Here is a 9,968-nt window from a genome sequence, read left to right on the forward strand (position 1 = left end):
AAATTAACCTTGACTTGTGAACCACTTTTTGGTCTCCTGAAGAAAGGAAAGAAATTCCAATGGGACGGCCGATGTCAAGCAGCTTTTGAGCAGATCAAAGAGTATCTACAGAACCCACCCGTGTTGTCACCACCGGAGCCGGGGAGACCGTTGATATTGTATCTTTCGGTAACTGAGACTACCATGGGCTGCATGCTCGCGCAGGAGTCAAAAGACAAAGTGGAAAGGGCCATCTACTATCTGAGCAAAAAGATGCTGGATTACGAGACCCGCTATACACCGCTGGAGAAGGCTTGTTTGGCCTTGGTATGGGCAACTAGGAAGCTGCGGCACTACCTGTTAGCCCACTCTGTAATGTTGGTTTCGCGTTTGGATCCCATCAAATATCTTTTCGAGAAACCAGCACTTACGGGTAGGCTAGCTCGTTGGCTGCTGTTGCTCTCCGAATTTGATTTGAAGTATGTAACGCGCAAGTCAGTAAAAGGGAGAGCGGTAGCGGAGTTCCTTGCCGACCACCCGGTTGAGGGGGAGGAAGCGGTTGAGTATCTATTCCCAGATGAAGCCATTCTGCACGTCAAAGATGAAACTTGGACGATGTACTTTGACGGAGCGTCAAACCAGTATGGGTATGGGATAGGGGTGTTGCTGATAGCGCCTGATGATTCCCGTATCCCTTTAGCATTCAAGCTCCAGTTCAAAGTCTCGAACAATGAGGCAGAGTATGAGGCATGTATTGCCGGCCTGGAAGCAGCCCTAGAACTAGGGGCAAGACAGTTGGACGTCATTGGGGACTCAAACCTTGTTGTGTCTCAAGCGAAAGGAGATTGGAAAGTCAAGGAGGAAAGGATGATAATCTACCACCAAACCTTGGATTTGTTAATTCCTCGGTTTGAGAAGCTAAATTTCACCCACCTCGTAAGAGAGAACAACAGGTTTGAAGATTCATTAGCAACTCTATCTTCTATGATAGACATCCCGTCCGGAGTCCGGATGCGTCCAGTCATTATTGATCAGAAGTTCGTGCCGGCATACGAGTCAATTTCCGCCATAGATGAGGTTCAAGACGGCAACCCCTGGTAGTACGACATCTGGAACTTCTTGGAAAATGAGGCATATCCACTAGGGGCAAAGGCCAAAGATAAGAGGGCCATCAGAAGAATGGCTGCTCAGTTCATTATCTGCGGGGGAAAGCTGTACAAAAGGGGTCATCTGGGAATGCATAAGCTCTGTGTAGAAGCTGAAGAGTCAAAACGCCTGATGGAAGCCATCCATGGGGGGGAGTGCGGTGCACACATGAATGGAGTAATGTTGGCCAGAAAGATCCTCAGACAGGGCTACTACTGGTCAACCATGGAGGAGGATTGTATTAGTTTTGTTCGGCGATGCCACAAGTGTCAAATTCATGCAAATCGCATGAACATCCCGCCGACAAAGCTGTACAACATGACTTCGCCATGGCCTTTTTCAGTCTGGGGAATTGATGTGATCGGAGCTATTACCCCGAAAGGGTCAAACGGGCATGAGTTTATCCTGGTAGCGATAGATTATTTTACAAAGTGGGTCGAGGCCCAATCATACGCGGTGTTGAAGGCGTCGCATGTCGCAAAGTTCATCAGGAACAACATCATCTGCCACTACGGGGTGCCAAACGAGATAATTTCACATAATGGTTCCCACTTCAAGAAAGAAGTGATAGACTTGTTGGAGAAATACAATGTGGCTTTCCATAAGTCATCTACATACCGGCCGCAGACCAACGGAGCGGTTGAGGCCGCCAACAAGAATATCAAGCATATACTGCAGAAGATGGTGGGAACCTATCGGGATTGGCCAGACAAGCTGCCATTTGCTCTGTGGGGCTACAGGACTTCAATCAGGACTTCTACTGGAGCAACTCCATATTCATTGGTCTATGGAATGGAGGCTGTTCTACCCATTGAGATTGAGGTTCCGTCGTTACGAGTATTGGCTGAATGCCAGATAGCCGAAGCAGATTGGCAGCAAAGCAGATTCGAAGAACTCATGCTCTTTGATGAAAGAAGACTGAAAGCACTGTACCACATCCAAGGCTATCAACGCAGAATTGCCCGGGCTTTCAACAAGAAGGTTAAGTCCAGGAATCTGAAAGAAGGAGATTTGGTGCTCAAAGACAACCGAGCTCCCATCCACGACCCAAGGGGCAAGTTCAAACCCAATTGGACTGGTCCTTACATTATCAAAGCTATCTGGTCAGGTGGAGCTGTGGTTCTGATGGATCTAGATGGCTTGGAGTTCTCACAACCGATCAATATGGACAAGTTGAAGAAATACTATCCTTGAGAGGCTCGCTAGGCCGAAAACCCGAAAGGGCGACCTAGGCAAAAGTCAGAGCACAAAAAATTAGAAAATATAAAAACTGAGCTCGCAAGGTTGAAAACCTGCAAAGGGCGGCCTTGGCAAAAGTTAGAGCGCAAAAGGAGAGTGAAAATACTCGAGTGAACCTTAGCCTGAACTACGTAAGGCTTGATTCCCATCTTTGGGATACGTAGGCAACTTCACCTTGAAGTTCAGCCATAAACTTTTCCCCGATCAACTCTGTCCATTTTTTTGATCATCTCAGTCATCTTTATCCATCAGCATTTATCGTGATCTCCGGTACAGTGCTGTTCAAACTAGGGGCAACTTTCTGTTGCCGCGACGGTGCAAAGTTACTCAGACTAGGGGCAACTTTCCATTGCTATGAAGTGCCGCATTGTTCTTCAGACTAGGGGCAACTTTCCAGTTGCAGGGATCTGGGGTTGTGCATTTCAGTGACAGATCTCCGGCATGTCCAATTCTGATCCACATCGAAAATAGTTTTGAAAAGTTTTAATAAAAGTCGACTTTGTTCAAATCAATCTTTTTACGACTAAGACCATTTTTGGACCAAAAGCGGAAAATTTTCAGTACCATAACTTTCAATTTCATTGATTTCAAAACTGAGTTCTCCTGCTCTTGCATTACAATCGAGGTTGCTTCTTTAGTACATTCATAAAGAAAACTTGAAAATGCTAAATAAGCAATAAATTTAGGGCATAGTTGAATCAAGTATCTCTGCGTCCCCTCCCAGAGCTGGACGAAGCATCTGATGCCAAGCTAGGCCCAACTTGTGCCTCCTCGTTGAGCCAATCCAAGCACTCATCGGACAAAGTGCAACTGAAAGTTGAAGCAAGGGCCAGGAGCTCTCTAGTCCTCCATGCCGTGGCATATCGGGCAAGCTGTGCACCCCGGACCGGGAAAGCAGCTGGGTACTCAATCCCCTCCGGTGGGCAGGTCTGATCATAACCAAACTGACGCAGGAACCGGAACGGAAAATAGAATACGCAGTGGGTTAGACCAATCAATTGGATCCCAATCAGCCGGGACATACTATAGCTCATTGCCGGGGGGTTGAGCTAAGGGCAACGCCAAGCAATGCCGTCTGCGGACAAATTGCACATCCAATCGAACCACCGCCTTTCGTCAAGAGCACTGACTAGGCGCTGCCGAAAGAAGTAGCCTCGAGCTGAATAGGCCGGGCAAGAGTCCACAACCTGCAACTTGTCCATTAACCATACCTAGGGGAGGGATGGAAAATGAGAGAATAAAGAACAAAGAGATGTACGATGAGAGAAAAGTAAGACAAGGGTTTTGTGAGAAAAAACGAGCCTGAGGGTCGAGTGATGTGAGCAAATATATATGTAAGGTCGGGTGGGAAACATTACCTGCAGCAGCAGTGGACTCCCAGCAAACCTAGTCGCCCCCCGGCGATAGACAGAATCTAAGCCCATCAGTGTCTCAGCCAAGGTCATGGCAATACAACTCTTTCCTTCTCTCAAACCTTGGGCGACTTCAATCAGGCGAATGCTAGCCCCGCCGAAGCCCGAGGAAAGCAGAAAGTGAGACAACAAACATAAGCAGAGGGCGTGTTGCCGGAAACCCTGCCAATAATGGTTGTTGCGGTCACCGGCGTCAGAAAAACGATGGATCAAGCCGAGGATGTCCAGTTCCCCACTGCAGATCAGAGATCGAGCATCATGCGCCATGAGCCCACACATCCGCCCTAAAGCCTGAGCATGGCCAAAAACGGAGCTGGGGCAAGATCACTTCAAAGCATTCAGACTCCATCAAAACCTGAAAATCTTTGAAAGTGGGACACATCTCTTGGCCGCCAAAGCTAAAAACATGCGTCACTGGATTCCAGAACCTTGCCGCGGCATGGAGAAAAGGAAGCTGTAGCGGAGTACGGCTCAGCGTGAATAGTGCATTCAAGCCGACACCCCGGAAATTCAGCTTTTCCGAGCCATCTAGAGAAGAGATCCAAGATGTGACATTTTCCGCGAGAAACGCCTCCATCTTTGTCTAAAACTAAGATGAAATGAATGTTCCCGAAGTTGAGACTTTTATAGAGGGAAAAACACTATTCACGGGGACACGTGTCAAAAACCAAGAGGCTGCAGGACTGAGTGGCCGGCCGGCCACCTTTTCTGGCTGGCCAGCCATTTACTTTTTACAAAACTGGCCGGCCAGCTGTCTCTCTCCACAAAAATGGCCGGCCGGCTCCCAGGGATGGCCGGCAATGCTGCAGTGTGTCTCCTTGGCCCTGTTTTACTCTTCGAGGGAAAGTTCCAAGCATTTCCATGCAACGGGAGAGTCAAAGGCCGTCATCTCCCTCCGTTTCGGATGCGTTCCGATGCCCAGATCGTCAGAAGTACACTCTGTTGTTGTTGAGTTTTGCTTATCGAGTTGTTGTTTTGCTTATTGAGTTGTTTGTCGAGCGGACGTGTTTCGTGCTTTTGAGTCATTGCTCTCTGTTTAAGCGATCTTTGTTAAAGTCTTGTTTATTTGCGTTGTTAACGTCGTTGCATTTTGCTTATCGAGTTGTAAACTTCCTAAGGTCCTGTTATATCTTAGTAAGTTGAGTTGCTTAGTTTGTTGCGTCGGTTCACTACCTGACTTGGTGATTACACAGTGCACATTCCCATTCAATTTCATTTTTGTGCGAAATAAATGATGCGATACGATGCTAAAAGTTTAAAATACAAACACCTTTTCAAAAGCTATTTCATTCCATCATGCTTTACAACAAACAAAGGTACAAGTTTTACAAAAAATAAAACTACCTAACAATGTGCAAAGTGCTACAAACTACTAGCAAAAAAGAAAAATAAAGCAGGAAATAACAGCATCAATGTCCTCGGGAACGGGAACGAGAAACACTCCTCATCCTCTTCTGCGGGACAACCTCTGCACCATCATCATCATCTGAGTCAGAGCTGTCATCCTCAGGATCCCCCTCAGCCTCACCTCTGTTCCCCAAACCAAAACCGGAGCCCCCCTCCTCAGCAGATGTCTCTGACTGACGGTCGGTAGCCTCCTCCTCCTCCTCAGCATCCTCCTCCTCCTCATCAGGCTCCACCTCTACAACGTGAGCCCTGCGCCTGCGGACAGGCCCTCCTCGAGCTCCTCGAAAAGGCCTAGATGGCCTGGCTCCTCGGGATGGCCCCGCCCCCTGAAAAGGCCCGGGTGACCCAACTCCCTAAAAAGGCCCAGATGGCCCAGCTCCCCAAGGAGGCCCAGGTGGCCTGGCCTGCGGCTGACCGGACCATGAAGGCATCTGAAAACAAAGAGTTCAATTCAAATACATCAGTCCAAACATATACACCAGATGCAGATACAAGCAAAGGCTACGAGAAGTAGGTGCATGTAAATAGAGAATACAAGTGGGGTGTGTGTCAGATGTGCTCTGCACAAGTAGTCTATCGATGCAGTAGAAATCAGTATGTCATCAGAAGTATGATAAATGCCAGAAAACTGAAGGGTACCTGAATGCCCGCGACAGACAACTGTGCCTCCCTCCGCAGAACCATGCCCTCGAGTGTGGCCACCAGTCCAACCACCTCCTCCATGTACCCTCGCGGTGGCTGCAAATATGAGCTCATAATCATCAGTGAACAAAATTTTCTAAACATCTGAATGATGAATGAAAAACAGTGGAGCATACCAGCGGTGAGTCAGGATCAATGGCGTATCGATCACTGGGCATCGGAGGCTCTAGCGGGATCGGGGTCGGAGAGACAGCCCCATACTGCCACGCCATCAACTCAGTCGGCATATCTGGCCATCCAGTATGAGGATAAGTCGACGGAATCGGAGGAACCGGTCTACTCCCACCTCTAGATGTACCAGCCCTGCTAGTAGAAGGGGCGTCTGCAGCCCGAGCCCGGGCCTGGCCCGAGGATGACATACCGGCAGGCCTCATCATCAGGATACGAGCTCCCGTCAATGGAGGCATCAAGTATATGTGACGGTAAGTGGCATAGTCCCCCTCCTCAATATATAGTAAAGCATCACTACCCAGCATGGCGCCGACTACCTCCGAGTAAGAGAGTCTGTCAGCAGTCCGCATACTGGCTGGGGGTACTGCGGGAGGATCCTGAGAAAGATACCCCCATACCTGACGCAGAAAGCGTTCCCCCAGGAACCATGCCCTGCCAACCGGCCCTTCGAGCAGGACCCTATACTGGGAGATGTCCGACCCTCCGGTATACTGAAGTCGGAGACCATCACCCAGGGACACCCAGGGCTGCCATGTGATCTGCGGATGATAAATGCATAAACCAATCAGAAATCGAGAATATACAGAGCAAATCAGAGATGAGAATGAAAGGAACTGAAAGTTCTGAGGTACCTCTGAATGTCGCACAGTGTCAAAGTACTGTCGCAGGTAAAGGAGGGTCTCTCGAGGTCTCGGCCGGTGCGGGCCCTCAAACACCAGTGAGTATGGGGTCATGGGAACCCCTGCCACCTCCAACTCTGGGGCCAATGCTGGGAAGTATACATAGACCCATAGCTGAGAAAAGCAGTGCAGAATGTAAGTACGAAATGCTGAGAGCAAGATACAGATTGTAAAAGTGCGCTGTGAGTGCAATGTACAAGTAATGAAGAGCAGAAATGTAAATCAAGAGGACAGAAAAGTACCTCCCAGGCTCTCCAGTAGCCGCCAAGTAAATCGCCCCGCCCGCGGGAGGTCGCGCTCATATAAAAGTAAAGGGTAGCCAGGCCGGCGCCACCCCAGTCATATCGATGGACCTGTGATAGGTCAACCAGAGCACTCAGCAGGTATAGCCCGACGGTGTTCCCTCTGTCGGCGAACAGGGTAGTCCCGAAGAGGAACATAAGGAAACCACGGGCGTACTGCTCCGTCTCCTCGGGAGTCTCGGGCACCATCTCCGCCCGCCGGAAGTGGGAAGAGAACCAAGTGTATCGGACTCTCCCAGAAACCCTGTCAATAGGCGGGTGAGCCCCCAATAGATACATCCAAGCGGCCTCCCACTCGCCCATATCCTCATCATAAGGGATGGACCAACCTCCTATGTCTAAGCCAGTCAACACAGCGAAGTCTAGAGGCGTCATGGTCATGTCCCCGGTAGCAGAGAAATGAAAGGAGTTGGTGGTGTCCCACCATCTCTCTACCAAGGCTGCCATCAGTGTCCTCCTGGCAGGACAACGTGACAACCCGACGCAAAAGGGCCCGAATCCTGCCAAATCTACCAAATCCCGGACACCCTCCGGGAGCTCAGCGTACCAGTCCCGCGCGATGGTAGAACCATACCCCCGCACACTGCGGGAACCAACCTGCATTCAGAATGAATACATGTGTCAATAATGAAATGAATGGGCTGTGTGCCAATAAAATGAATGGGCCGTGTGCCAATGAAATGAATGGGCTGTGTGCCAATAAAATAAATGGGCTGTGTGCCAATGGAATGAACTGGGTTGTGTGCCAATGGAATGAACTGGGCTGTGTGCCAATGGAATGAAATGGGCTGTATGCCGATGAAGTGAAATAAGCTACATGCAAATTTTAATCTGGGCTGCGTGTTCAGAAAATTTGAAGTTTGGGCTGCGTGTTCAACTTTCTATCAGTGTGGGCTGCGTGTTCACTATTTAATCTGGGCTGCGTGTTCAGAAAATTTGAAGTTTGGGCTGCGTGTTCAACTTTCTATTAGTGTGGGCTGCGTGTTCACTATTTAATCTGGGCTGCGTGTTCAGAAAATTTGAAGTTTGGGCTGCGTGTTCAACTTTCTATCAGTGTAGGCTGCGTGTTCACTATTTAATCTGGGCTGCGTGTTTAGAAAATTTGAAGTTTGGGCTGCGTGTTCAACTTTCTATCAGTGTGGGCTGCGTGTTCACTATTTAATCTGGGCTGCGTGTTCAGAAAATTTGAAGTTTGGGCTGCCTGTTCAACTTTCTATCAGTGTGGGCTGCGTGTTCACTATTTAATCTGGGCTGCGTGTTCAGAAAATTTGAAGTTTGGGCTGCGTGTTCAACTTTCTATCAGTGTGAGCTGCGTGTTCACTATTTAATCTGGGCTGCGTGTTCAGAAAATTTAAAGTTTGGGCTGCGTGTTCAACTTTCTATCAGTGTGGGCTGCGTGTTCACTATTTAATCTGGGCTGCGTGTTCAGAAAATTTAAAGTTTGGGCTGCGTGTTCAACTTTCTATCAGTGTGGGCTGCGTGTTCACTATTTAATCTGGGCTGCGTGTTCAGAAAATTTAAAGTTTGGGCTGCGTGTTCACTATTTAATCTGGGCTGCGTGTTCAGAAAATTTGAAGTTTGGGCTGCGTGTTCAACTTTCTATCAGTGTGGGCTGCGTGTTCACTATTTAATCTGGGCTGCGTGTTCAGAAAATTTAAAGTTTGGGCTGCGTGTTCAACTTTCTATCAGTGTGGGCTGCGTGTTCACTATTTAATCTGGGCTGCGTGTTCAGAAAATTTGAAGTTTGGGCTGCGTGTTCAACTTTCTATCAGTGTGGGCTGCGTGTTCACTATTTAATCTGGGCTGCGTGTTCAGAAAATTTAAAGTTTGGGCTGCGTGTTCAACTTTCTATCAGTGTGGGCTGCGTGTTCACTATTTAATCTGGGCTGCGTGTTCAGAAAATTTGAAGTTTGGGCTGCGTGTTCAACTTTCTATCAGTGTGGGCTGCGTGTTCAGTATTTAATCTGGGCTGCGTGTTCAGAAAATTTAAAGTTTGGGCTGCGTGTTCAACTTTCTATCAGTTTGGGCTGCGTGTTCACTATTTAATCTGGGCTGCGTGTTCAGAAAATTTAAAGTTTGGGCTGCGTGTTCAACTTTCTATCAGTGTGGGCTGCGTGTTCAGAAAAATTGAAGTTTGGGCTGCGTGTTCAACTTTCTATCAGTGTGGGCTGCGTGTTCACTATTTAATCTGGGCTGTGTGTTCAACTTTCTATCAGTGTGGGCTGCGTGTTCACTATTTAATCTGGGCTGCGTGTTCAGAAAATTTAAAGTTTGGGCTGCGTGTTCAACTTTCTATCAGTGTGGGCTGCGTGTTCACTACTTAATCTGGGCTGCGTGTTCAGAAAATTTGAAGTTTGGGCTGCGTGTTCAACTTTCTATCAGTGTGGGCTGCGTGTTCACTATTTAATCTGGGCTGCGTGTTCAGAAAATTTAAAGTTTGGGCTGCGTGTTCAACTTTCAATCAGTGTGGGCTGCGTGTTCACTATTTAATCTGGGCTGCGTGTTCAAACTTTCTATCAGTGTGGGCTGCGTGTTCACTGTTTTAATCTGGGCTGCGTGTTCAGAAAATTTAAAGTGTGGGCTGTGTGTTCACTTTCGAATTCGGGCTGTGTGTTCGAGAAATCAGTGTTTGAGCCGTGTGTTCGCCTCTTAACTAATGTGTACTGTGCGTTCGCAATTAATTAATGAGCCGAGTGTTCAGAAATTCGAATGTTGAAACTACATGTTCAGGATGCAAGCAAAGTACTATGTCATAAGCTAAACTGCATGTTCAAGCATGGCAAAGGTGCGAAATGTACGAAAAATACAGAAAATGAAGTAAATACCTCTCGGGCCTCATGAGAGAGGTGATGCTCCGGCTCTCGGAGAAGCAGATCCCCGGGTGCTCGCTCGTCAAAGCTAGTAAAGTGACGGAAGACAGCACGAGGGAG

At 48.2% G+C, this 9,968-nt stretch overlaps 1 protein-coding gene and 1 long non-coding RNA gene across 2 annotated transcripts; both read right to left on the reverse strand.

Moving 5' to 3' along the window:
• Positions 1–5,536: 5,536 nt before the first annotated feature.
• LOC145820056 (uncharacterized) lies at positions 5,537–6,292 on the reverse strand. Its single transcript, XM_082914516.1, has 3 exons — positions 6,002–6,292; positions 5,823–5,921; positions 5,537–5,614 (listed from the first exon to the last, which is right to left on the reverse strand). The coding sequence occupies exons 1-3, from the start codon at positions 6,290–6,292 to the stop codon at positions 5,537–5,539; spliced, it is 468 nt and encodes a 155-aa protein (XP_082770642.1).
• Positions 6,293–6,296: 4 nt separating this feature from the next.
• Positions 6,297–7,124, reverse strand: LOC145789992 (uncharacterized). The gene is made up of 3 exons (XR_014328546.1): positions 6,979–7,124; positions 6,689–6,850; positions 6,297–6,595 (listed from the first exon to the last, which is right to left on the reverse strand). It is a non-coding gene; the product is annotated as an uncharacterized LOC145789992 (long non-coding RNA).
• Positions 7,125–9,968: the final 2,844 nt, after the last annotated feature.

Source organism: Camellia sinensis, chromosome 1 (genome assembly GCF_055761805.1).
Source record: "Camellia sinensis isolate YWXY chromosome 1, ASM5576180v1, whole genome shotgun sequence".
Classification (NCBI taxonomy): domain Eukaryota; kingdom Viridiplantae; phylum Streptophyta; class Magnoliopsida; order Ericales; family Theaceae; genus Camellia; species Camellia sinensis.

What these genes read in the sequence shown, in the direction of transcription:
- LOC145820056 (XM_082914516.1), bottom strand. Translation starts at nt 6,292, where the DNA reads ATGCCTCCATTGACGGGAGCTCGTATCCTGATGATGAGGCCTGCCGGT. An exon ending in TTGATCCTGACTCACCGCTG is followed by an intron (nt 5,922 to 6,001) that starts GTATGCTCCACT and finishes TCATATTTGCAG; the next exon opens with CCACCGCGAGGGTACATGGA. An exon ending in TGTCTGTCGCGGGCATTCAG is followed by an intron (nt 5,615 to 5,822) that starts GTACCCTTCAGT and finishes CTTTGTTTTCAG; the next exon opens with ATGCCTTCATGGTCCGGTCA.